This window comes from Aulostomus chinensis, chromosome 9 (genome assembly GCF_037954235.1).
Source record: "Aulostomus chinensis isolate RoL2024-O1b breed Wild chromosome 9, RoL_Achi_v1.0, whole genome shotgun sequence".
Taxonomy (NCBI): Eukaryota; Metazoa; Chordata; class Actinopteri; order Syngnathiformes; family Aulostomidae; genus Aulostomus; species Aulostomus chinensis.
In genome coordinates, this window is record NC_141328.1 from 23,611,492 (window position 1) to 23,637,841 (window position 26,350).

Genomic DNA, 26,350 nt, shown 5'->3' on the forward strand with positions numbered 1-26,350 from the left:
CACAGAGACAGACAACCATTCACACTCACATTCACACCTACGGTCAATTTAGAGTATCAATCAGCCTCGTCCCCTCTTGATGTCTTTGGACTGTGGGAGGAAGCTGGAGTACCAGAGAGAACCCACACAGGAACAGGGAGAACATGGAGACTCCACACTGAAAGATCCCGTGCTCCAGCCGAGGCTCGAACCCGGAACCTTCTTGCTGTGAGGTGACAATATGTCCCATCCAAATCTATTTCACAAAAAAGTATAAATAGAGGTATAGAACCACTGACTTTAAATTAGTTTTGATTTCAGAGACCCAAGGATTCCCGTTAATCCATTAATTAAAAAATACTTTGATATTGTTGAGACAAGCAAATTAATTTTGAGTTGGAAAACATTCACATTCATCTAATTGTGTGTGTGTGTTATTGCTGTTCTCCAGGGCACCGACACAAAAGGACAAAAGAGTTTGCAAGGAGAGAAGTGATTGAGGAAGTGGGAGGGATTCAAGTGATTAAAACCCTATGACACCAGATTTCATGGTGACAGCTTCACTGAATGGCACAAATAAAGAGTAATTCTTTGTCCAGGATGTAACGCTGCAGGCCTGGGCAGCCTTCTTTACCCCTGACTTCAGGGCTCCATTTGGGCAGAGGGCCTGCAGGCAGCGGGAGGCCTTCCGCTGCCCTTTGAGACCCAAACGATGGAGGATTAAGAAGGTAAAAGAGGCTTTGCACCAGAGAAATGGTTGATAGTTTACCCACTGTATCATTTGGCGGTTCAGCAGAAACTCTGCATGTAATCAGAGTAAATATTTTTCCCTCTACATATTTACTCAAGAGTTCATGGCCATGGTGGTGTTTTTTTGGTTTCAGACATGTCAGGACGACACAGTCAATATTTGCTTATTTTCACAACTTGTGCAGAGGTCAAAGTCTTTTTCAGTCACCACAACTTTCAAAAATAATTATGTGACGTGTGTGTGTGAACACATCATGAGTCTAAAGACGTTCTATAAAATTACGGTATTTCATCAGAAAACTGTGGTATGAACTTCCTTTGTCTCTGCAACATAGCTCGGAGTCCTGAGGCATGACAAGTCAATCTTCCTTTTCCCTCTCCCTCCTCTTACTCCCACCCTCCTTCTCTCTTTCCTTCCCTCACCTTACTTACTCCGGCTCCATCACTTCCTGTTGAGTCACAGACAAAGCCAGACCGCGCTGTGCTTTTCACTTTACCGCTGCCCTCTGTGCTTTCCTCCTCCACTTCCTTATCCACAGATGCCTGTCTTGTAAGGCAGAAATATGCAGAGCTTCCCTAGAACTGCCTCCGGCAGATAATACTACATGAAAGAAGCCATAAAACTCAAAGCAGATGGAGGAATCACTTCCTGGCAACATTACTGATTCAGTAAAAGCAGTAAATGACTTGGGAAGTTGGGGATGGGGGGGGGGGTCTCAGAAGAAAAGCACTCGTCACATCTTGTCATAAAGAAGCTTCAGGCTTAAAATTAAATCAAAATTAAGCATAGAACAAATATTTACATGGTCACTAGGTTAAATTACAAGAGCCAGATGTCTTCTCTTGATTTCACCACAGCAATCAGCGCTGATTTTATGTGACTTGGAAAATATTGCTGAATTAAGTGGGAGGAAGTGATGCTGTGGTGAGGTAAGGCCCACGTAAGCGTAGGCAGAGTGCCTGTGTGCGAGGGAGGTTTGAGGGCAGGGCTCTGAGAAGCAAAAGGGCTCTGTGGTGGACCGGCTGACTCACTGAAAAACATTGTTTCTGACTCACTTTACAAACTTGTTTCCCGTAGCCAAAATGCCAATCTATCTGGCAATTTGCACATGTGCTTGTGTTAGGTTTTTGTTGTTGTTGTTGTTGTTGTTGGGTTGTTGTTTTTTTGATGAGAAATAAATAACTTTGCTAAGACATGAGAACTCCTCCAGTTTGAGGCTATTTATAAATCATGACAGTTTCACCCAATCCTGAAAACCAGAAGCACGGTACAGATTACATCAATTAGAAAACTGAAAGAGTTCATGTCACTGCAATAATCCCATCCTGGCAGCGGGTCAAAGTTTTCCTCTGATTCAATCATTACGTCATCTCTTCGGTTTGCGCTACACACCCTTCTTACCACAGTAGTTCTGTTACAGTCAATCCGATTAATTCACCATGATCCATCGGAAGCGTGCCATGGGACACGCTCTACATTAGTCATGCTGGATGTGTTGCAAGACCCAGGAAAGGTGTGCTGTTGTTGACAGGGCTGTGATTCTGAGGGCAATTCAGTCAGCATGAAGGGATGTCATTTCCTGATAACACTGTAAAGATATTCTCCCTGTGTGTGTGGTGCAATCCCATCCCACTGTAATTGGTACGGTGTCAGTATCGTGTTTGGGATGACGCGTTCAATCTCATTTAAAAGTTGGATTTTTGCTTTCTTTCTTTTTTGTTGTTGCATATTTAAAGTCTCAAAACTGAAAGAAAAAAAATTACATTAATGATTAACACGTGAATCCCCCCCCCCCCCCCGCCGTCACACACCCCCACAGGATGAAGGACTTCTTTTGCACTACCATGCCACCTGCACATTTTTACACACTTATTGCCAACAAATTACTTCTGCTGCTATTACTGACTCCTTTTTACACTGTGTAATTGTTTTTATCTTTTTATAGGATCAGTAAATGTCTTCAACCACTGTGCACTTTATCTGTTTTCAGCCGTCTATATGTCTGTCCTTATTTGTTGTGCTTGTGCACTTTAGTGTTGAGTCTCCCTCAGTGTCAGTAGATGTCTTGTCTTCACTGTAGGATAGAGAGTTTCGATTCCTCTGTATGTCTGGTGCCTATGAAGAAATTGACAATGAAGCTGACTTTGACTTTGATGGTGCAGCTGTTGCCTCAGACATGAGCTGGTGCCAAAACTTCCACGTTCTAAACAACTGGATCTCTCAACAGGGATTTGTTTCCGTCATCATTTGCTACAACCAGCTACTCATAAATAATAAGAAATACTCACTCTCTGTGAAACGCCCAAATTGGCCACAATAACTTTACAAAGCCAGGAAAAGTCAGTAGCAAGTTGACGGGCTAACTGGACACGAACGTTTGTGCTGCCGACTGACATAATTTCAGGGGTGGGTTTGTTAAATTACTAAATACAAAATAACAGAATAGGAATCACATGACAATTGTCTTTAAAAACAAATAGGGAGATGATTCTGCTTTATATTTTAATAATTATATTCTATTTGCAAAAAAAAAAAAAGCTGTCATTTTTATTTCCACACCTCTTTTTAACTTACTTTTTAGTGAAAACTTAAATACTTGTGTTGATTACTTCTTTGTTGTACTTCCTGCTTGCACCAACTACACCAAATCACGTGTCTTGTATTGGGGGAATCTTGACCTGGAAAGTCATCTGATTCTGAGCCATCACACAGCAAACGGCCACCGACAGTTACCTTACTTATCATTTTATATTAGGGTATATTTAATATTTCACACATTTTAAGCTGTACAATGCTAAATATTACACAAGTGATTGTACATGTTCTCTACTTCTACTTACTGTCTCTAGTGGAAACCTGCAGTACATCCAGCCTGTGACTGGTTGGTGTGTTGTAGGTGTATGGCGACATCTAGTGTGATAATCCAGGAAAAGCAGAAGAAGATTTGGGCACTAAAAGGAGCAACCTGGAGGAAGATAGTGTATATCTGGATATGTTTTTCTTCCTGGTTGTTCTAGCTGCTTAGACATCTATAAAAAGGCTGACAGTGTGCTGGACATGGATTGGTGATGAATGCATCACTGGTACAACATAGGCTTGACATCAAATCAAGGTTGGCTTGATTCTCTGGGGGTGGGGGTGGGGGGGGCGGTGAGGGTGGTGGCTAAAACGGAGTTATTTAAACTTTATTGTGTCATTGTTGGAAATAATTTACTTTGTCTTTTATTGTCAAACACAATTAAGGTAACCTAATCTAATCTAAAGGAAGGACGGTTCATAAAAACAGGGTCAGCGTAGTTTACATCAAGATGCTCGCTGGAGATTTGCCTGAAAAATTTAAATTATTAAAAAAAAGCCATGAGTTCACTGCAATATCTTCTCAAACTGACAATAAAAAAATAAGAGCATCAGTATATCATTTGAAATGTTCTTATCAAGAAAATCAACTAATAAAGCCCACTGGATTTAGAAAAGTTTAATTATAAACTTGGCGTTATGTTGAACCAATACGTTCAGTTATTAATGTTACGAGCGTAACAACAATCTGAGCCATTCAAGTACATTGAGAAAACCTTAGCAACAAATCACAAGTTCTTCATTAGACGACATGTGCCATTACACATAAATCAGGTAAATCAGTTCAAGTACTTAGGTTTTTAACTCATCTAGTTTTGGCTGGCGTCACTTAAGTGCACCACCCTGCTCTCCAGTCGTGAACGCTCCGCTTCAAACACAAGCAAATGGCTCTGCAGCGTCTCCTTGGGACCCGACCGGATCAGGGACGGGTCGTTGTTCTGCACACACAAACTTTTATTTAGCCTTCACAGTTGCAGCGTCAGTGCCTCTGAGTATGAATATACTGCCACAACCGGTGGACTTGTATCCACTCACCGCCACGGCAGAGATGAAGGCATCCATCAGGTGGTAGTCTGCTCCTCCGTGTCCGCTCATGCCAAAGTTTTTGGGAGGGTTATTGCACGTTTGGTGTCTTGTGGACTTTTGCGTCAGAAAATCAAACACGCGTATTTCACAGCCGTTATACGATAGCTCGCCCTGTAACGACAGTTCAATGAAAAATACTTTTAATTGTCCATAGTCACGAGAGAAGAAGATAAGAGACCCCTCTTTTGATCTGAGACCAACGCAGACCAGCTGACAGCTAGTTAGCTTAGCACAATCAATGGTAGTGGGTAAAAACTGTTTGCGTATGTACATAAAAAGTAGTTTGAGTTCCTTTAACTGATTGGGCAGAATAACTTGATAACACATCTTGTAGGTCCTTGTCTGCGATTCATATTTCTCTCTACCTTGCTGCCATAGATGGTTGTCACTCGCTGGCAGATCTCCTCTGTGAACGCCACCATGGAAAAAGCTGCTGTCAGACCCCCTTCGAACTCCATGTTAACGACCTGCGCAAGAGGAGACCGCCAAATGATGATGGGGGGACATCTGACATTTAGAGCGCCATGAATACAGTGTATTTAACATTTTATGTGTATAAGTATATATATCTATATCTATATAGATATAGATATATATCTATATAGTTAAAATGGTGGGGAAAATATTGCAAAAATAATCCTAGAGGAAAAAATGGAGAAAAAAAAAGTTGCTCGTGAATTTTACTGTTAAACGTGTAATAACACCAGCGTTTCCTGACCTGGTTACTGCAGACATCGTTGTCACACTCGTAGACACAGCGGCCATAAGGTCCGGTCCGCAGCGCCTCTGTTACTGACTCCATGTCTGGCAACGAGTCCGGACATATGACCGACACGGGCCAGCCAGTCTGACCCTAACACACATGAACACACCGGAGCACACGTAAAATCACAATCACATGAAGGTTTCGTGAGGCTCGATCTTCAGTAGTGGGTAGAAGACATATGGTGGGAAGTGTGTTTAAGGGACACGCCATTTTTAAAAAAAAATTTGGTAAATACATTTATTCGCATTCGTATTTATTTATTCTCAGATTGTCTTTACTAAGCTAGCTAGCGGTCAGCTGGCCTCTGTGGGTCTCAGCTGCCTGATGCATCGCTGTAGGGTGAAGGGTGTGTATCTCCTTGCCTGGTTCTGGGGAGAAGCATTAGCATAGCAGGCATATTTCTTCAACAGGTGCCACATTTCCTCCAACTATTTACCTTCTTTACTCTGTCCAGGTAGATTTTGCGTGCTGAGTAAGGACAGGTTTCTTCTCGTGCGCAGTCGAGACAGCGATCTCCAGCACCTGCTGGCTGTCGACAAACTAGTGATGTCACAGCCGTACTCATGCTCAGTAGTCCTTGCTGTCATAGGCCTCTGACAAAATCTGTACTGTAAATACACTGAGCTATGAAACGTAGGGCAAAACCTGAATGATGAGTTCACATTTTGTTATTTCAGTTATTTCCCAGCTATAATTGCAACCAAAATTGTAACTTAAATTGCAACTTATAGTGACTTCTTTAAATATGTGATGAATTCGCCAGCCCTAGAGCAGAGAAATGTCAAAAGGCATAAAATACTGTGAAAAAAAACAACTTGTACGTCACTGATGGTGATGACGATGATATCTTCGTATTATCTACATACCCTGTTTTCTTTTTGGAAGTGGCTGACGGATCCAAATGATGTCACTTTCACACATCTGCCAACAACAAGCTGTCAATGATTCAACAAAAATAAAGAGAGCAAACAAGGACATTTATCTCGGGCAGAGTGTGCTGGGCCGACAGGGTCAGACCGGGACAGAGGCAGTCGGACAAATCGGGTGGCAGGGTGCTTGCTATTTTTCCGTATAAACATTCAAGATTTTATCCAGACTTTTTCAAAACTTCTATATTTTTTCCCCAAGTCCTTAACTTTATATATTTTATGCTTGTGTGCCTACTTTTTTGTTTGAGATTGTACCTGTTGTGTTTAGTATAAAAGTTCAAGCTGAAGTCGTAGCTACACGAGTTTTGATTTGATACAATTCCAGAACCGAGCACTAAGCGAAATTATATCCTGTTTTTACATGCTTTCTTTGTGGATTTTAATTTTACACGATTTTGTGCCTTTGAGCATACTCTAAAGTTTGACTACGGGAGAAAAGTTTTCCATACTTTATTAAGAATTTCACACAAACTTCCTGGCTTTTCAAGGTCTAGAAAACAGCTTTTCAAAATTCCATACTTTTTAAGCCTTTCAAGACCTGCGCAAGCACCCTGGGATGGTTTACCTGCGTCCTCCAGCCCAGTGATGAATCAGATCAATGTCGTGGCATGATTTAGCCAAAAGAGCAAAAGAGCTCTCGGCTTCATTCCTCCAGTTCCCGCGAACAAACGAGTGAGCAAAATGATAAAACCCAACCTGCAGCAAATGTTTGAAACAAACATAAAGATGTCAATTATTCATTTCAGCTTTTTTGGTGGAACTCACGATGACAAAAATGCGTTGCGGTTTGTGTCAAAATGTAGGTTCTAATTCTCTACCAGACTTAAATGGCATGAAGTAAAGATGAGTTGTCAGAAGACTAAATTCATGAAGTAAAAAAAACAAAACACAGACATGTCACTCTGAGACATGCAATCGTGTTGTTGTTACTTCTGTTCTCACCGGCTCAAGGTGCTGAATATGGATGACATCACCTACGGCTCCAGCATCGATCAGCTCCTGGAAGAACCAGCGTTATTTTTTAGCTGCAGTTTTAAAAAGTAATAAACATTTTGATCTTTTCTTTAATAACTGTCAATCACAGAATTTGTTCATAATTAAATTATCGCATAAGATAAACTTTCCAGGCTAAATTCTTCAATTACAGGCTTACAAATTTAAAAAAATATTAGGGTAGGATTGCTTACTGGACTCCAAAATGTTCTCAGGGACACACGTAGATACAAAAACGGAAGAACATCTATAGAACACCTAAATATGTTTATTGTAATGGTCTCTAAACATTTAAAACAACACTTTGACCCGAGGAATTCTACCAATCAGAATTTCCCACTTGGAGAGGGCGTTGACATACAAATCTCCAGTAGGTGGTGTCGTTTTGGCTCACAATACTCATCCACAATAGTCATAAAAGCAGCAACAAGCACACAAAAATATGCTATGACAAAATTTGGGGTTTAAGGATCACCTTTATCTTGTGGATGAGGGGATCATAACGCAGCACATGGCCCACCGACAGCATCACGCCACTCTGAAGACAAGCCTCCACAATCGCTTTGCAGTCTTCGGCTGTTGTCTAAAGTCGAAAGATTGAAGTAGAAACCAAGTTCAGCTTTTTCACAAGAAGAAATCTTTTTTTGGGGGGGGGGGGGTAAATCATTGGGTTTTAGAGAGCGATCAAATTGTCGCGTTCAAAACCAAAATATGACCACCATCGTCTTCATCTAAAGAACTGTTGAGGGAACACTCACCGCCATTGGTTTCTCCAGCAGAACATGGTAGCCCTTCGTTGCAAAAGCCACTGCAGGTTCCTGGGAACATGGACCCGGTTGGTAGAATGATTATCTACAAGTTTGCAAATAAGTGTGCGAGAACATATACAGTTACCTTGTGAAGACGGTCCGGAGTGCAAACTAAAACAGCATCAGCAAACTTCTCTCTCTCGACCATGGGGTGCCAGTCTGAGCGGAAGACAAGAGCGTAATAAGAGGGGAACATCATCTTAAAACAACCTTTAGACCCCCCCCCCCCCCCCCCCCATACTCACCTTCAAACACATTCTCATCTTCTATTTTGTGTTTCTGTTGAAGTTTAGAGCGAGCAAACCTCCTCGGGTCAGCCACACCTACGACCTGCAGGAGAGGAACTGATTACGTTCATGAGTTGGAGACGGTAAGATGGAGAGTTATAGAGCTGGTTTCCACACATATATCCAAGCAGACAGACAGTAAAGCAATGATAACTATTAATTCATAATAATTGGTGTTCTGCGACATTTGGCTGGCAGTGGAAATGAAAAAGGTGGTCCCTCTCACAACATTACATGTAAGAGATTTTAACTTTCATTTCTGTGACTGCTTTTTTTAATTCAAATATTAATCCCAAGAACATTAATTTGTCAGTGGGGGAGTTGAAACGAGCAAGCCAAGTTCATTTTCTTTTTAAACAAATGTGTATTTAATCAAATAAATGTTGACAATAACAAACCAGTCTACATCACTCCTAACTGCGTAAATACACACTAATCACCAGGTCTTCTTGAAGCTGATTTCATTTGATTTTTTTTCCCCCAATTTTTTTTTGTTTTATTTATTTTCAAAAACTTCATCCGGAATCAGGAAATTGCAATTTCATGATCCCGTGACTTTTCATGACCGACCTTGTGGCACACAAGCGTCAGCCGGCGAGGGGGTTTTCACATTCCAAACCTCACACTCATGCCCTTTGAACCCTGGATGAACCCACGGAAAACACACGTTTACCGGTGCAGCTGTGCTAGTTAGCAGGGACACTCGAATGCTACTGTCAATGCAGCCAATTTAGGAAGCAAACCACAGCTAAAACGCAAAGCTCCGAGACGACCACTCCTCACCGTCATGCGTCCGGGATGGACGGATGCAAAGTGAGAGTAGATTTCCCCTCGACAGCCCGCTCCCACCACGATTACCCGGACGGGAGGAGAATTCATGCTAGCAGCCAGGGAACTTAGACACAGAGCAGATGTTTAGCGACCAAAATGAGCCTTCTGGTTGAGACCGCTTTGACATGGCCGTTTGGTTCACTACCTCGTTGGTCCCATTCTACTGTTTATCGTGTTCGTTGTTACGTGTAGTCGACTTAAGTCCGCCCAGAGAGGCTAAGGTTCATTTCCTCAAATGAACCGTAACGAACGAACTATAGCCGCTTACGCTTTTAAAATGATTGCGCGTCTACATTGTCCGGTACGGTAATGATCTCTCCGCGCTTGTGCTGCATTCACTCTCCCAACTGACATTGGTTCTGAATTATTTTTTTTCACATGCGCTTTAGAACTTAGTACTTTGAATATTCCTGTCCTGCCTGTTTTATCAGCTGAAAAAAGACAATAAAACCCATAAACGCAGTTTGTCCGTAATCACTGGTGATTGCTGCTCAAAATTTGTGACTGAAAGTTTGTCTCTGACGAAGTTAAAGACTGACGGGAAATACAATCCAGCAAAACCTCCAGTTTATATTCCCTTTTATTGATGAAATCTCACATTTAACAATAATAGTCTATCCAGTCAGATCAGAAGTTTAAATGTCCCTAAAATGCAGGTTTTTAGTTGCCAAAAAAGGATCCCATTGGGACTGAACCATTGTTTCCACTTAATTTTATTCCTTGAAATGATATTTCAGAGTATGTCATATCCATTTATTTTTACCAACTGTAATACATTTGAATGGAAAATGTAAGTGTATTTACATGTAATTTGGATTTCATAATCTCCCCTTTTAACATTTATGTTTAAGGTTATATATTTCATGAATACATTTACCCCTGGCAGGTGTTCATATGAGATTTGCACTATGACGATGCTTGTTATGTCGCTTTCTATCACCTTGTGGCTGTTTTATCAGACACAGCTGTCTTAAATATTTGTATTTTTATATTTACCTGGTTGTTTTTTGTGTAAGTATGCCCGTCAATGCTTCCGGTCAACGTATATTATGTGTTATTTATTCATTATTTTTTTGCGAAAATGAATATTTCCATCAGGGCCTTGTGTAGTGCCACCGCAAGATGTCAGTAAAGTAATATTGCGAGGGTCAGGTGCCATAAAAAGCCCACAGAAGAAGAAGAACGTCACAGCGCTTCGGACATCTTCGGTTGTCTTCGTCACATCTATGCGAACAACAAAGGTCACATGACGCGATTAGCTGCTGTGCAACATGATCATTCCGCAGTAGCTGGAAGCTAAAAACATTACTGATTCTCGATTCTTATATCGTCTGAGTTGCGAAAGTAGTACAAACCGTAATTTAGTAACTTAAGTTAAAGCTGGCACAGCAGCTGTAGGGGGCGGAATCGTGCTTTTGGGCATATTTGGTCATTTCCTCGCGCTAGCTAGCAAGTGTTAGCGCGTTAGCCAGTGCTGCCAAGTTGCGTTCTTATTCCCGAAGAACGGAAACAACATCAACATGAATATTGACAACGTTAATCAGTCCGTCACAACAGGAGTGTCATCTACAACTTCTTCAACTTCAAGTAACTGTATCGCAAATGATAATGCAACAACCAACGTCAGCAGCATCCCCGCGGTCACGAGTAATGGTAATGTTATGTCACTTAGGTTATGACGTATGTGGTTTTGGTGTGACTTGGCTAACTTAAGCTGTTTTTGTTTTTGCGTTTAAGGTGTTGAGAATGCGTTATTTGCATGCTTCTAATGTCACATGTAAACTCACGGAAAATAAGGTCTTGTTTCATTTGCACTCATTTGACTTTGCTCATCACATTGTAGCAAGCTAAATCATCCCAATATCTTGTGTTACAGCTTCAGCATCTGCTGCCACGGTGACACCATCATCTGACGTGTCTGTTTCCAACGGTGTGTATGTTCCTGGAGGCATCACCAATGGAGATATAAAGCCTGCAGTCTCCACTACACCCTTGGCTGACTTTGTCATGCAGCTGGAAGAATACACACCCACAGTAAATCGCGTTTAATCTCTTTGTTACACTCAGTTACTTGGCCAAGTTTTCAGGTTGCTAGGCTTTTTCATGATGAACCGACACCCCTTTCCCCAAGTTTCTTGTTAATCGGCCTGGTAGATTTGTCAGAATCCTCCTGACATGTAAACAAACTGAATCGAGGTGATCGCCTCACCTCTTTATGCTGAGGCGCTAACGCTTAATATAAATATTCGTATAGCTCGGACAGAGTTACATTTTTTTAAGCATAGAATAAAATGTTTTCTTTGGAATACAGTTGAATTCTTGATTCATGTTTTTTTTTATTGAGAGAAATGCGCTTAGTCGAGAAGAATAAATGAAGGCATGGCAGACACGCCGTGTTTTATCCAAGAATCAGCCGCTGTACAAATCTTGCCTTCAAGTACGATATTCTCTCTTTCAGATTCCTGATGCTGTCACAGGCTACTACCTCAACCGAGCCGGCTTTGAAGCTTCTGATCCAAGAATGTAAGCACTTCAGAGACGAACTCTGTGAAGTTTGGACTTCAGTGTGTGAGTGGGTTTGTCCGGTAAAGCGCAGTGGGACAAAGATACTCATAGGTCATTCAAAGGGGAATCAGGGAAATTCTTCTGAGTGAGCGAATGACAGGCATTCATGTATTTATGCAAGAACTTTGAATAAAAGTGCTCTAATACACAAGTGAGAGTGAAATTAAATCAACTGTAAGTGAATAAAACATTAAAAAATAAAGAGCCAGACATCTAGATGGATACTTTTCTTTCCTCTGCGCATGTTTAGGGAGCTGAGCCCCTCAGAGTCCACCTGATCACCGGAGCGCTTAGCGTAATGAATGGTACTGGACGGGCAGTTAAGCTCACTTCCATCAAAAGTCGTTAAATAGTTTGGTTATGCCAGAAGTAATCCTCCTCATCCTCTCTTACAGGGTCGGTCATGATTAGTAACAGCGGCAGCTCTGCTAGTCATCAATTAACTTCTTTTTGGTTTGGTTTTGAGGGTTTCTGGTCAGAATTGCAATCTGTTTTTTTCAAGTGGTGAATTACAGCTCAAGAGCCGATATACATCTGTATACTGTCAATCCTTTCAAACACGCGCACACACTCAATTACTCCAGATTAAAGTACGGCAGACTGCCATTTTGTATTTGGTTCTAGTATTTCTTGGATTGAAAAGTAAAACTTAAACCAGAGGGAGTGTGTGATGTGACGTTGAATCTAAAGCCCAACACTTGTGTTTTTTGCAGAATTCGCCTGATCTCCCTCGCTTCTCAGAAGTTCATCTCAGACATTGCCAACGATGCGCTGCAGTACTGTAAAATGAAGGGCACTGCCTCAGGAAGCTCTCGGAGCAAGACAAAGGTCTCTCATGTTCACCTGCGGCTTCATCCATCAACCATGCAGTATCTCCTCCCATACTTTACTCTCCATCACTCACTGTGGCCTGATTATTTTTCTCTCCATTTCTAGGATAAGAAGTACACTCTGACCATGGAGGACCTGACTCCTGCCCTTTCAGAATATGGCGTCAATGTCAAGAAACCATATTACTTCACATAGAAGTGTCCGTCTGTGAGGCCTTTTGCTTTAGCTGGTTTTACCTCCCCGCTGACCCACTAGATTGTCAACACCTTTTTTGTTTAGATTTTTAAAATCAAGATGCTTTACTACAGCTTTGACAAATCTTTGTAGTCACTTGGCCTTGTGGAGCTATCTTTGCATTTTGGTAAAATGTAAATTTATGTTTTATTGTGAAAATAAAACCCTTAACATAAACATTTATGTCTGTGAGGTGTTGCTTCGGGTAAACCCATGAACTGGTTGATGAAAATGGCTTCAGCAGCGTCCAACTCAAAACAGCATTTGGTTCACGAAAGCTCCTACGTTAACACCCCTGCTTTCCCTCAGATTACCACTTGAGGAACTTCAGTTTTGATGATAACTTGGCAACCTCTTCAACAACATTGGTCTATAGTCCAAGGTTGAAATTCACTTCCTGTACAAAATAAACTGTGATTCAGAATGAGTTATTTGTATTTTATTTTCTTACCTAAAAATGTGTTTCATTCACTTGAGAGAGAAAAAAATCCTCCCTGGGCCCATTTACCCTCTCTCCCAACAATCGCACACACTTAGGTGGACGTGTACCTGAATCAACTTCTGAGTACCCGCCTACATTCACTGACCCATTCAACAATCCATCCATCGTCGTCTCCCGCTTATTCCTTACTAGTAAGGGTCGCGGGGGGGCTGGAGCCTATCCCAGCATCAACGGGCGAGAGGTGGAGTTCACCCTGGACAGGTCGCCATTCCATCGCAGGGCCAACATACAGAGACGAACAACCATTCACACTCACAGTCACACCTACAGTCAATTTAGAGAACCATTCAACAATAATCAATGAAATTATTCAATGAATGAATAAACAACAAACACATAATACCAATAAGGATTTATTATAATTGTTCACATTTTGGTTAATGAATTTACTCTATTTAACAATTGTCTTTATGCATTTTATTTAAAGGCACCTTTCAGGACACAAAGTCACCGTACAGAACAATTAAAAGGCAGTTAAAATTCAAAAGAACAAAACATCAAAACCATGGACAATATTCCATCCATCCATCCATCCATTCATCCATCCTTCCATTTTTTTCCGCTTATTCCTGTTAAGGGTCGCTGGGGGGCTGGAGCCTATCCCAGTGGCTACAGGCGAGAGGCAGGGTTCACCCTGGACAGGTCACCAGTCCATCACAGGGCCAACATATAGAGACAGACAACCATTCACACTCACAGCCACACCTACTGTCAATTTAGAGCAGGGCTCCCCAATAGGCGGCCCGCGGGCCATTTGCGGTCCGCGAGAGGATGCAGACTGGCCCACACCAACTTGTGAGCAAAAAGGATTTTTTGGGGGAAAAAAAAAAGTCAATCTGGGAACTTTCTAAGCAGACTGTAAAAACCAAATATTTATTTTGAATAAATGGTTGGTTCTCAACTTTTGTTTCCAGAATGCAATTTGTCTTTGTGTGACCCTCACAAACAGTATTCCTGAATCCCAGGGCACAACTAATAATAATGTTATAATGCACTATAAGTGCAGATTCAACGTTGGTATCGGCACTGTCACTGGAGTGGTGGTGCGGTGGCACCCCCCTCCCTGCCGCCGTGTGCCCCACGGGTGCTGTGGCCCTCGGCTTGGTGTCCAGGTCAGAATTTGGCCCTTGGTGAAATCTAATTGGGGAACCCTGATTTAGAGCATCAATCAGCCTCGTCCCCTCTTGATGTCTTCAGACTGTGGGAGGAAGTTGGAGTACCAGAGGGAACCCACACAGGAACAGGGAGAACATGCAGACTCCACAGATCATGTGCCCGAGCCGGTACTCGAACCCAGAATCTTCTTGCTATGAGGCGACAGTGCTAACCACTACACCACCGCGCTGCCCCATGGACAAAATTATAAACCTAAAATCTGCAGCAGAGCAGCAACAATCAGAGTCTGTAGTCCTGTTCACAGCTGCAGGGACTTAATACCCTGAAAACACTTATGGTCTCTATACAGCATCCAAGAAGTGAGTGTCAGGACATAATTTCCAACTATTTTAACTCCTTAAATTAACTTTTACAAAGTGCTTAAATCTGGATTTTTGGTCCTGATCAATCTTGTTCTGTCCCCAAAGACATGCTGCTCACAATCTTTGGTATGCTGTAAGATGACAATGTCATGTATGATGGGTCTGCTACATGTAGAAGGCCAGCGGGAAGGAAACCACATGACCATACATACATTTCTGTGCAAGACAGTATCTACTCAGGACCAGAGAGAGAGAGAGAACTTTAAGAGTAACTTTAATAGGTATAAGGACCTGTCTTTGTTTTCAAATACTTGTCATTGATTCTTAAATGTGTGACATTCTCTGCTGCCTTAGTCAACTGATATGAGACCAGAGGTACCAGCCTGTATCACTGTACTCTAATAGCAATTACCAATATGATTCCTCTTAATGGGAACGAAGTGAAGCCTCATCCATGAAACAGCCCCACAACTAAAGTACATTAAAGACATTTGAGCGTAAACAGGGAGAATTTCAAAGGAGACTCAGATTAAAGTTGTCATTATAAACACAAAGTGTCCTTCTGTAAACACTGATGAACCGTTCAGTTTAAATCTGGCCTCGAGAAACTACATATACGACCTCTAGTGGTGACTGTCAGTAACAACAACATTGACAACAATTCTGAGACACCACGACAGCTTCTGAACAAAAACACAAAACTAAGAATATTTGACAGTCATGTGATCTCTATTTTGTAACATTTGGTTCTACAATCTTATGACTTAAATGTGCCCCAAAAGAGAAATGTCGGGCTTTAACTGTCAGAGAATTTAAAGAGATATAAGAGCGTCTTCTTGTTTTGTTGTTGTTTTTTCAGACGTGGTTGCAATACGCCTCCATTTTCACCACCAGGCGTTTCCTCGTTGGTATTATATCATTTTTACGGTTGCGCCTTCTCTTCCCAGCTCTAGTTTGTTCGCAACTGCTTACCGTAGTAAGTCCCTCCCGAGCCACCGTAGGGTGCTACAGCGCAGATGCTGGGTTTTCAAAATCTCTCGTGGTTATCGTCTGATTATATTTTGGTTTTAAAGTCGAGAAAACCGTTGCAATGTCCGTTCCATCATCTAATCCCAACAACCCTATTGTTTTCTTCGACATTACAATTGGAGGGCAGGTGAGTAGAAGCAAGAGATACTGAAGTTAGCTCACGGCTAACGGAACGATAGCGTGCCGTTGCTAGACTGGTTTTGTTTGTGCGACTTTATTACATTGGTGCTACTCCATTGACGAATCTTTACGCATACGAAGTGATACAGAATGTTTTCTTCAGAACTTTTAAGTGGGATTTGTAACGTGCTTTTACGCGGGATTAAGTTCGTAACTCGCTTTTCTTTGCGAACAAATCAAGGGGTTGTAGTTATGAAAGCACGGTGACATCTGCAGATATTGATTGTTTCTGTACTGAGCTACTTTGCCATCGGTTTAAAAAGGAAAAATGGACCGACATTGTATCCGCGTTTGAAGGGAAACAACTTAGTAAAATTTTGGCATGTGGGCTTTCTCATATGTCTTGAAAAATGACAAAAAATTGGCCAGATAATGTATACACAGTGGTATATTTAATGTTGCCCCCCTTTTCTGTATCCCCCCCCCCAAAAAAAATGCAGGGATTCAAGAAAAGTCAATATCCCGCTAAAATTTAAGCAATAAATGTATGTGAATGTATTTAGTCATTTATTTATTCGAGTGTTAGGATTGTTGAGAGTAGGTCACTCCTCAGGATTCTTCCCAATACACACCAACAGCAGGCTACAGCTAAAAACATGTAATAATTACAAATACAGGAAATAGAAATATATCTCAGTTTATGACAAATCAGGTAATGTGCAGGTACTGTTAATTCCACATCATGCAGGGTTGAAACATTCATCACTTGGTCTCCGTCAGCAGGTGAGGCTTGTTACCATCAGAACGCAGGTGTTAACGTCTCTTTTTCTTTTTGTGCTGCTCCTCGTCCTTGAAACTTGGTTCTTGACCTTTGAAACATCAAGTGCTCATTAATGAAATTTAAACTCCTTTTAATTGGAGATACAAAGTACATTCATTTCCAAAACAATTACAGATCATGCATTTTACAACAAGGTAGAGAACAGAATACTTGGCAAGCTGTTTTCTGAGAAGCGTCGTGAATCCGTGTGTTTTGGATGCACAATATTTAATGATATGCCCACATTTTTCTGTTTATTTTTCCTGATATTTACTTAGTAGATGTTGTCGATATAGATACACGTGTGTGTGATATTTACAAAGTTATAGGTTGAAAAGAGCAACATATTTATTTATTTACAAAACATTTGGAAAAGCCCATTTTATACATTTACTGTTGATTTGAAGTAGATAGCAAAACTGGGCCCATATTGATATTGGCCATTGGCTATTAATCTGAGTGAGGTTCTGATATTATCGGGCATCCTTACTCCTTCGTCATTATCACTTCCCTCCTGAAGTCTAAAACTGCCTTTGGAATGAGATGCACGGTGAATACAAATTCATCAAGAGAATGTGGCATTTTCTTTAAATAAATTAGCTTGAAGATCCAGAAAACTTTGCTCCACAACCCCTCAAGGGATCACAAGTTCAGTCCCAGTAGCCCTCGTCATCTGCAGCATTCAATAAATTAAAAAAGGCACTTGTGCATCTGCAGCCCTGGCCCAGTCTCTATATCGGCACACACATCACAGCCTTCACACTGCTAGACCCAGGATGGTTTTCCCCACCTGTAGGCTGGCCTGACCTGACCTGGTCTGTTGACATTTGTAGTTTTAAACATGGATAAGAATGTTGCCCTTCATGGGAGAGGGGTTAAACACAGCTTCAGGTAGCAGCTGCTGCTGTGTTCCTTTACTCAAATGCCAGTAAACTTGCCATACGCACATGTTTTCTGGTAGGTGGGTGTAAGGCCCCAGCTTCTCACTCTTTATCCAGAATATCACACCCGCCAGTAAACTGTTGGTGCACTCCAACCACAGGAGGTTAACTGTGATGTAGGCAGGCACCTGGAAGCCAAGAAAGAGACAGGACACAGATACCCCGAGATAAGGCATCCAGAAAACACTGAAGCCCAGCGTTAGGCTAATCCACAGAGGAGGGCGTGGCTGGATCGCTTCCTTCAGGTCACGCTCCTCGCTGTTTGTCGTCTCTGTGCAGCAAGTTGAAGGGAACTTTAGGTTGCGCCGCAGGTTCTTGAATTTTTCCCTGGCTTCGTGCAGCCTGTCGGCCTCCTTTATCCACTGGGGAATCATCGACCAAAAGGGCAGCATTAAACAGATAACAACACCGAAAAGCCCCAAAGCAAAGTAGGCAATCAGTGTCGAATCCTGCACCTCACACAGCAGAGCCTTCCTCCCCGTCATGTAATTCAGCACCATCAGCTGGCCGTCAACAGAGCTGTAGGCGTAAACACCAGCTTGCGCCCACACCAGCAATGTCAAGATCACATTCCTGAGGGGTTTGCTGAGGTGGTTGCAGGTATCTTCCAAATAGTAGTCCAGCAGACCCAGACACACCATGGGCAGCGGCACTGCCGCAAATGTTGCTGAAGCGAAAGCCAGGACGTAACAGATCGACAGCGGAGACCTTTCAGCCCCCTGTAACCACACGGCCATTGTAACAAAGGCCATCGCCATGTCAGCCAGGACGACTGACAGGCTGCACATGCTCAACAAAGAGGTGCACAGTGTCCGGCTGAGCAGCAGCAATGCAAAGGCGTCCACTCCCAGCTTGATAAGCACCAGGACCACATATTGCTTGAGGTTGTCTCTGTGACAGCCAGATTCCATGTCCCATTGTTCAATGATTGCAAACATTTTTTTGAAGGTTTGGATGCTTTCCAGGGACACGGTCACTCGTGCAGCATCTATTTAGGTGTCGCCCCTTCTGACCTCAGTTCACTGTGAAGATGCTTCAAGAAATGCTGTTGAACAAAAGCAGGATACTACTGGTGAGGACGTTGTGTCCAAAACAAGCTCCCAGTCATGTACCCCCCCCCACTCCCAGCACTTTACTGCAGGAAACCTCTATTATTGCGATGCAGAGGTCTAAATAATATGATATTCTAGTTTTTAACAAGCACGAATTCAGTCATACATCTTTGAACATGTGCCCAAGTCTTTGCAAAAATCAAAGCGTGCATTTTTTTTCAAATAAAAAGAAAAAAACATCACTTACCCTGTTCACTGGTGCCTTGAGCTGGTTCGCAGATCTCCGTCTGAAAAAGTTAAAAGAATCTGATGTCCTTTGCTTGACTTCGTTCCGGCATCAGGTCCAGTTAGGAGTCAGTGTCACACAAATAGGCCAATATTGTCCAACACAACCTGTCCGGACTAGTTTAAACTCCTAAGTCTGCTTTCTATGGAATGGTACATAAAGGTAACATTCTTCTAAAAGATCGTGTGGTTTTTTTTTGCGATTGTTTCAAGTTCCCGAAAAGTGGAACCGCTGAAAGTTCCTGGGATCAGAATAAGCCCCACTGCTGTGTGGAACCCGCTTACTGATCTGCCACACAATGGGGGTGATAAAGAACTGGAGTCGTGTCACTCTGAGTCTCTTGGTATTTTTGTAATTGTTAGGAAAGAGCAGCAGTGCCATTAAACACTTTTTGTTTCTCTTTGAGTCACAGTAGCCCACTCAGAGCCGAGCAAACTTCTGACCCCCCCCCCCCCTCACTTCATCCCTACCATTGTCACAGGCTAAACAATGTCACTGGCTAAAGTTGGCAACAGTTTAAAAAAAAAGATGTGAATTCACAAATCCATTCATTGATATGATACTCTTGAGGATTCACAACCCCAGGACAAAACAAATGGAAATGTGTGAAACTAGTTCTCGTCAGTAGAAGAGCTAACGATGTTTAAACAGATATTTAAGTGGTTCTCATGTACCCAGAGGAGCAGAATAATGTCAGTTTGAGGGGTTAGCTGGAGACCACAAAATGTCTGGGAATATTTAGCATTCCTGCTCTCACTCATCAGCATGGTTCACTGACACACACCCGAAATAAACAGCTTCCTTGTGATCCTTGTTCTTTTTTCTCAGATATGTTGAACTCATCCTAAATGGCTACTTCACTCATGATATTTCTGCAGCAGCACACAGCACCTTGCATTTGCAGCATTTCATCTCAGCAGGCTTCTGTCATTGATGACATGTACATTGGATGTTTGAGGCATGCAACGCACAAACAGGAACATGTACCTCTACGCTCAGAGATGTTCTGCTCCGGAGGCGTTTTCAGCAGGGATGCAGTCGCTTCAGCCAGTTAGGTCCCTGCACCATGGTGCATCTCGAAGTGAACGACCGTTCGCTTTCCTCAATACGCCGCTTATTATGGCTCCACCTTTCCGTAAATAGCCGAGGGGACTTGCCCTCTCCTTCCTGGTGGAGGTCTAACCCTCCCATACTCCCCTCTTATGTTGATTTTAGATGTTAAGAAACAGGAACTACCTGTTCTGGTGTAATTGCACTCTGTCGCCTGCACTATGTTCCTGTCTGATTTCACCAGAATCCCAGGAAGAAGCATTCAGTTGCCCATCAGAAGTCCTACCTCACGAGACTTAAAAGGCAAACACTTTCCATAATGTGTTAAAGGATGTAAAGGCTGAATCTACAGTTACAACTTGATTTGGATCCAGTTATACTTTGTGTTGCTGCTGCTGCTGCTGCTGCTGCTGCTGCTGCTGCTGCTGTGCATCAGCGCTGGAAACTGTGCACCTCTAAGAATTTTTCCACGTTATTGTCACATTGGAGTATTTAACACAACAAATTCTCCTCAAGAACGAGGCATTAGCATTGGTGTCGAATGTTGGTCTACACTCATTTGTTTGCTCTCTGGTGTAAATGTTGACTTCCGTGTACTTCAAGGTCTGAGAGGAGTTCAAGTAGTTGTTGGTGTTCCTGGAGGTTGTACTTCAGTTTGAGCCCCTCTGCTTGGTGTCTAAAGCGGTTCGATATCATCTTAACTTCACTTATATGTATATATTTTTGTCTTTTTTGACCCCCTTGTTAATCAGAAGAATCACAGAAATGCATCATTAACAGTTCAAGCTCTCTTACCTGTTGTCAGCCGGTGGAACCACTCTGCAGGCAACATCATCTGAGTCAACACATCACTTCTGTATTTTATTTTCATTGCTAAGGAACCATCAACCTCATTGTCAGAATGGCAAACATTGTGGAGCCAATGGCAGCTCGCTTTACTGTGAGGCATCCTGGTGGAGTCAATGGTGGGGTTGTGCTGTAGGACAAACCACTCTTGTTACACCGGCATATTGTTTGTTTTTCACATACACACAGATATACACACACACATTGTTCTAAGAGTCGGCACATATCTAGTTGCATGCCCCTCTGGGTTGTGGGAGGCCTGCGCGGACTGACACCCATGCTGCAGGACACACACACTCTTATGTCTGTGTAATGTGTTGTATAATATGGAGTCAACTTTGCGTCACTCATGCCGTGAGCCCTGCCGAACGCTACAAGTGGGACAAAGAAGCTTCCTTAGATTAATCTTAATATTATTAGCAAAGTAATCAAAGAGCTGAAAAATTAAAGGGTATAGAATTCATGGCTGATACCGTTCCCAATTCTTTTGTGAGAAGCTGGTTTGTCCAGTATCCTGCTTTGATAAGTTTCTATTCATGTGGAGTTTCTTTGCCAAAAGGCAAAAAGGTTTTGAATGTCTCTTCAATTGTTAAACATCCGTTTTCTCAACTGGATTTCAGGATGTGGGGCGGATGAAGATTGAACTGTTTGCTGATGTGGTTCCAAAGACAGCAGAGAATTTCCGGTAAGCCTGCATCATGGGATTCTCATGTTGGTATGTTGTGATTTCTCCTTGTAAAAGGAAGTTAGAGGTGTGTACGTGTGCTTATCATGTCATCATTTCTTACAGGCAGTTTTGCACTGGAGAGTTCAGGTAAGGTAAACACTTCATCACCCTCCCTCACAGTAAAAGAGACATGTTTATACATCGCCTTTTTATGCACTTAAGAAATGGGATTGGATCCAAACACGAAAACAAAGCCTGTCTTCCTTAATCAGATTGAGCAAAACTGCTAAACATTAAAAGGATAAGTAGCTGAACACTAAAGTGCCTTTGACAAATTCCTGTGTCAAGAGGAAGGCAGCTGGAAAACTCATAAGTTGTTCCACCTCAGAGTTTTTTGGAGTAGATATGTATGAGATTTGGTGACATCTAGCGGTCAAGTTGCAGACTGCAACACCAAACTGAAAACAAAAAAATCGCTTGTGCCCTGCAGGACGAGTCTAAAAATTGAATTATGTTGTGAGACGTTTCTGACAAAAATTGTTTACAAGCACAAGCAAACACTCAGAAAAAAACCCAAAGAAAGACAAACGTCACTGAGTCCTGATGGGAAATGATGGACAATTTTTCTCAAAATGCAGTTAAAGTAGCAGATTTCTGCACAGCGTCTCTTTCACTCGTCAACCCTGACGTAACCACATTGCTGCTGTAGCACTTGAGGAAGTCTTAGATGTGTCTGGGTCCATTAAATAAAACACACACACACACACGATTGACTACCCACCTATTCAGGGATTCTATGGAGGAGTCTATACTGAGAGCTTACCTGGAAAAAAAACCCAAAAGACTGCCATACTTCCCTGTCCTCCTGTCTGTCTGACATTTTTCTTTAAGTCTGCGCAATGAATGTTGGGATATAATGGCTGGTTTGTGACCACTTGTTGTACTACCTTTCCTGTAGTTTTGTGGGGTAGTTTGTCAACTATATAGGGTATAAAAATTACCTTCAGGCGGTGCTGTGATATGGCCAGACAATTCTAAATGGGCTCTGTGAGCGTTACACTCGTCTTCAACTCTAAGGGCTGTTTTGGATCTAGGTTGCAGTGCGTGCTTAGGCTATGGTGTAGTTACATCAGGCCTTCAATTTAGCTGTGATTTAATTGGCATAAACAGATGAAAGTAATGGAAAAATGACTGCACGATGACGATTTGTTCAAGGTACGCCGTCTGGCTGTGTCAGGTTTGCTCATCCGTCTCATCCCTCGTATTCTATCGAATTCCTGCCAGAAAAGGCCTCTTGACTACAACGTGCCGCTCCCTTAAATGCCTGTTGAACAGCTGCCAGCCAGAGATAGCTGGTGATATGTGATCATACTTCCTCAAAACTCACATGACACTCCACATGGACAGGCCTGCTTTGTCGGGAAGCCAACAAATGTGGCAGCTTGTTGTTCAATGCAGAAAGCCCCCCCCCCCCCAAAAAGTTTCATCTCCAACTTGTGTCCTGCAGGAAGGACGGAGTGCCTATTGGTTTCAAGGGCTGCACATTCCACAGGTACGTAACCCGGCATTCGCACTGCTCACATCAGATGGCGGAACAATCGACCTTTCATTGGTTCCGTGTGCTTTATATTCATCAGAGACCCACCTCCTCACATGGCTTCGAGATTTTGCTTAAGCTGGTTTTCTTGCGGAACAGCTTCCTCCAGGTCTCCACATTCGGTTTTGCTTCCAGTTTATTCAAGTATTTCATGTTGTAGAGGCAAAAAAAAACCCAAAACAGTAGCACTTTGGTGGGTTTGTTGTTTGAGCAGGAATATTGGCAAATATTTCCAAGCAGGTGGGCGTCTTAATGGAGAGCGAAAAAAACGCCACTGTGATTAGGAAACAGGCGACAGCCAAAGGAGCGCTTAAGTCCCTCACGTTCAGCTACATCCTCAGTGCTATCATTTTGTGCCCAGATGCTTACATAAAAGTCCAATTTTGTTTTGATGAATACCAATGTGTTTAAAAAAAATCTTTCAGCCTCACGGTTTCCTAAAACTAACAGCCTCAACTGACCGTGTCGCTCATTTGACAGGGTGATCAAAGACTTCATGATACAAGGAGGCGACTTTGTGAATGTGAGTACACGCCGTCCTCTCACGCTGTCTGCTGTACGACACGTGTTATTTTCCTGTCGCGGTACAAGGTGATGTGAGCAGCAAATGAAGTATCGTCTCGGCCGGGAGACTGGGAAGCACAGGAAACTGATCGGAAGGCTGCACTTTTAAAAAGAGAATCTGATTGTGAGACAAGGAAATTGATTTGATAAGCTGGTTCATTTTAAGCCTTTTATTTTCCATACCCGATCACAAAGGGGTAGATGGCAACAGGAGGCAGAAATTGTAAAGCAGATGGCAAAATTGATTGGCGCTGAGAGCACAAATGACTCAATCGTGCTCACATACGAGTGCACCTGCTCGGCAGAATGTGGAACCGTTGACAAACAAGTCCCCTGAACGTTTCATTCCTTTGTGAGCCCAATCTAAGGTACTTCTTGTCTTTTGAAAGGGGGATGGCACTGGTATCTGCAGCGTCTACAGAGGTCCGTTTGCAGATGAAAACTTCCGGATAAAGCATAATGTTCCTGGTCTGCTGTCCATGGTATGTTTGCCCACCAAATATCTCTCCAGTCACGGGACGCACGGGAATGAGGAAATGTTCTGTTTACTTTCTCTTCATGACTGTCAAAGTTTTCTTTACTGCCAGAGTAACTTGCTCCTGGTTGGATTCAGGTCATCAGTTTGAAGCTGTAATTCACCCAAGAAGCATAATCTGACTTTAAAATACCCACAGTTAGCTCACTGAATCTCACAAATTAATTTTCCTCATTCAGCCCTTTGTTACGCCAGGAGACAGAAAACACCAGCCGCAACTAATCAGCTTGAAGCTAAGGGACCAACAACTAGACGCGTTAAACTGTTCAAAACGTCTGTTTACAACCTGTGGAACTCATCGTCCAGAATCAGCCACGTCTTCTTTATCTGGCCGCACGCTCAATAATCCACAAACACTTCCGGCCATGCACGAGCTGCTTCTTTAAAAGCTCTTATCAACGATTGTTTCATCTCAGCATTTCTTCTCAGGCAAACAGTGGTCCGGGGACAAATGGTTGTCAGTTTTTCATCACCTGCACAAAATGTGACTGGTTGGATGGGAAGCATGTTGTGTTTGGTGAGTTGAAGTCTACATTGTTAACTGTGTCTTCATATTTATTCAGAGCTAGAATGATCTTATATATAAATATATATCATTATCTTATGTGTGTGTGTGTGTGTTTTTGTTTGTTTTTTTCAGGAAAAGTGGTTGATGGTTTGCTGATCATGAGAAAAATTGAGGTAAAACTACACTTCATGTAATTTACACTCATCGTTGCCAGAATTGTATTTATGTATTTTGTATTATAAGTATTTTGTATAATTGTATTTTGCCCATTCTGGAAAGTGGGCCGCATCTATCAAATAAAATGAACAACCGGATACGTCAGGATGTGTGTCCACTTAAGAGTTTTAGCAGATTACGAAACCCTCTTTATTTTTATCTATACAGTAGGAAATGATGTTTATCTGATGTTTACACGACTGCGTCAAAGATCAGACTTTGGATTTTGAAAGTTGCGCTTCCTCCTCTCAACAGAACGTTCCTACGGGACCCAACAACAAGCCCAAGCTCCCCATCGTCATCGCGCAGTGTGGAGAGATGTGAAGCAGCTACCTTCAAATCACACAAGCAGCGACCCATCGTTCTTTTTCTCATCCGAATTCTGCATTCAAAAGCAGACTCTGACAGACGTTATTAAACTACAGCAGTTTAGCCACATGTCATCTGTCTGATTCCAGGTGAACCACAGCATCCAAGTACAATTATTTACATTTCTTGTACTTTCCTTCTTTTTTTTTTAAATCACCGGATGTACCTAACACAAAAATGTAAAATCTACTTGATTATTATTACAATTGAATTTAGAGTTTGATTCTTCTGTCATGTAAAAAAAAAAAGAAAAAAAAAAGACACTGTTGCTGTTTCCAAGCCGGGAAAAAGAAATTGTGTGCGATATCTTGTATCATTTATGATTAATAAATTGTTCTACATTTTTATAAACTTTTGTCAGAGTTCTTATGTTGCTCCACAGAACCCCAAATAGTAATAATAATGATAACGATACCCTTTAAAGGTGCAGCATGTTTGTAGTTTCGCTTGGATCATTTAAAAAAAGCAAACTAACTATTGGAATCATTAGCAGCAATGACTTTGGACCTCAGGCGACGATGGTGAGCCACTCGGTTTGAAGCAATCAACAAACAAACTAAGCAACATTGTTTGGTCAATTGATAAATGATCTGTTAATGACAGTTGGCCAACACTTACTCTCTGAAGCCACGTTAGCCACAAGGCTCACAGAAATCACACAAAAAAAAATCAGTTGATCAACCATAATTTATTTTTATTTTTTTCAAAATGTGTTACAGTACATCCTAAAATCTGGTGCGAGTCTCTCAGCACCATCTTTCCGTTGAGCTGAGGATACTGGTTACATCACTGGCTTGACTGCTCCGATCTTGACTTTCATTTTTACACTGCAAGAACATTGTGTACCCAGTGT

The 26,350-nt window shown here is 42.1% G+C and overlaps 4 protein-coding genes across 7 annotated transcripts; 2 read left to right on the forward strand and 2 right to left on the reverse strand.

The window, feature by feature from the left end:
* Positions 1 to 4,069: 4,069 nt before the first annotated feature.
* Positions 4,070 to 9,550, reverse strand: LOC147256424 (uncharacterized). 2 transcript variants are annotated; one of them, XM_086212766.1, is made up of 14 exons: positions 9,433 to 9,539; positions 9,240 to 9,351; positions 8,415 to 8,499; positions 8,255 to 8,328; positions 8,119 to 8,178; positions 7,836 to 7,943; positions 7,310 to 7,366; positions 6,933 to 7,063; positions 6,305 to 6,359; positions 5,875 to 5,967; positions 5,391 to 5,525; positions 5,038 to 5,139; positions 4,622 to 4,783; positions 4,070 to 4,524 (listed from the first exon to the last, which is right to left on the reverse strand). In XM_086212766.1, the coding sequence occupies exons 1-14, from the start codon at positions 9,444 to 9,446 to the stop codon at positions 4,396 to 4,398; spliced, it is 1,317 nt and encodes a 438-aa protein (XP_086068892.1). In that variant the 5' UTR covers positions 9,447 to 9,539; the 3' UTR covers positions 4,070 to 4,395. The 2 variants fall into 2 exon arrangements, with proteins under 2 accessions (XP_086068892.1, XP_086068893.1); XM_086212767.1 differs by lacking the exon at positions 9,240 to 9,351 and having other exon boundaries at positions 4,071 to 4,524; positions 9,433 to 9,550.
* A 939-nt stretch (positions 9,551 to 10,489) lies between these two features.
* Positions 10,490 to 13,220, forward strand: taf10 (TAF10 RNA polymerase II, TATA box binding protein (TBP)-associated factor). The gene is made up of 5 exons (XM_086212768.1): positions 10,490 to 10,940; positions 11,164 to 11,321; positions 11,746 to 11,810; positions 12,566 to 12,680; positions 12,789 to 13,220. The coding sequence occupies exons 1-5, from the start codon at positions 10,808 to 10,810 to the stop codon at positions 12,876 to 12,878; spliced, it is 561 nt and encodes a 186-aa protein (XP_086068894.1). The 5' UTR covers positions 10,490 to 10,807; the 3' UTR covers positions 12,879 to 13,220.
* A 2,640-nt stretch (positions 13,221 to 15,860) lies between these two features.
* On the forward strand, positions 15,861 to 25,830 carry ppih (peptidylprolyl isomerase H (cyclophilin H)). The gene is made up of 9 exons (XM_086214373.1): positions 15,861 to 16,053; positions 21,662 to 21,726; positions 21,832 to 21,855; positions 23,216 to 23,260; positions 23,786 to 23,828; positions 24,259 to 24,351; positions 24,834 to 24,921; positions 25,045 to 25,085; positions 25,384 to 25,830. The coding sequence occupies exons 1-9, from the start codon at positions 15,988 to 15,990 to the stop codon at positions 25,450 to 25,452; spliced, it is 534 nt and encodes a 177-aa protein (XP_086070499.1). The 5' UTR covers positions 15,861 to 15,987; the 3' UTR covers positions 25,453 to 25,830.
* LOC147256427 (putative G protein-coupled receptor 160) lies at positions 16,531 to 21,157 on the reverse strand. Of its 3 annotated transcripts, XM_086214372.1 has the most exons (4): positions 20,133 to 20,505; positions 19,107 to 19,146; positions 17,814 to 18,852; positions 16,531 to 16,915 (listed from the first exon to the last, which is right to left on the reverse strand). In XM_086214372.1, exons 3-4 carry the CDS (start codon positions 18,743 to 18,745, stop codon positions 16,846 to 16,848), a joined length of 1,002 nt encoding a protein of 333 aa, XP_086070498.1. In that variant the 5' UTR covers positions 18,746 to 18,852; positions 19,107 to 19,146; positions 20,133 to 20,505; the 3' UTR covers positions 16,531 to 16,845. The 3 variants fall into 3 exon arrangements, with proteins under 3 accessions (XP_086070498.1, XP_086070497.1, XP_086070496.1); XM_086214371.1 differs by lacking the exon at positions 20,133 to 20,505 and adding an exon at positions 20,991 to 21,157 and having other exon boundaries at positions 16,531 to 18,852; XM_086214370.1 differs by having other exon boundaries at positions 16,531 to 18,852.
* Positions 25,831 to 26,350: the final 520 nt, after the last annotated feature.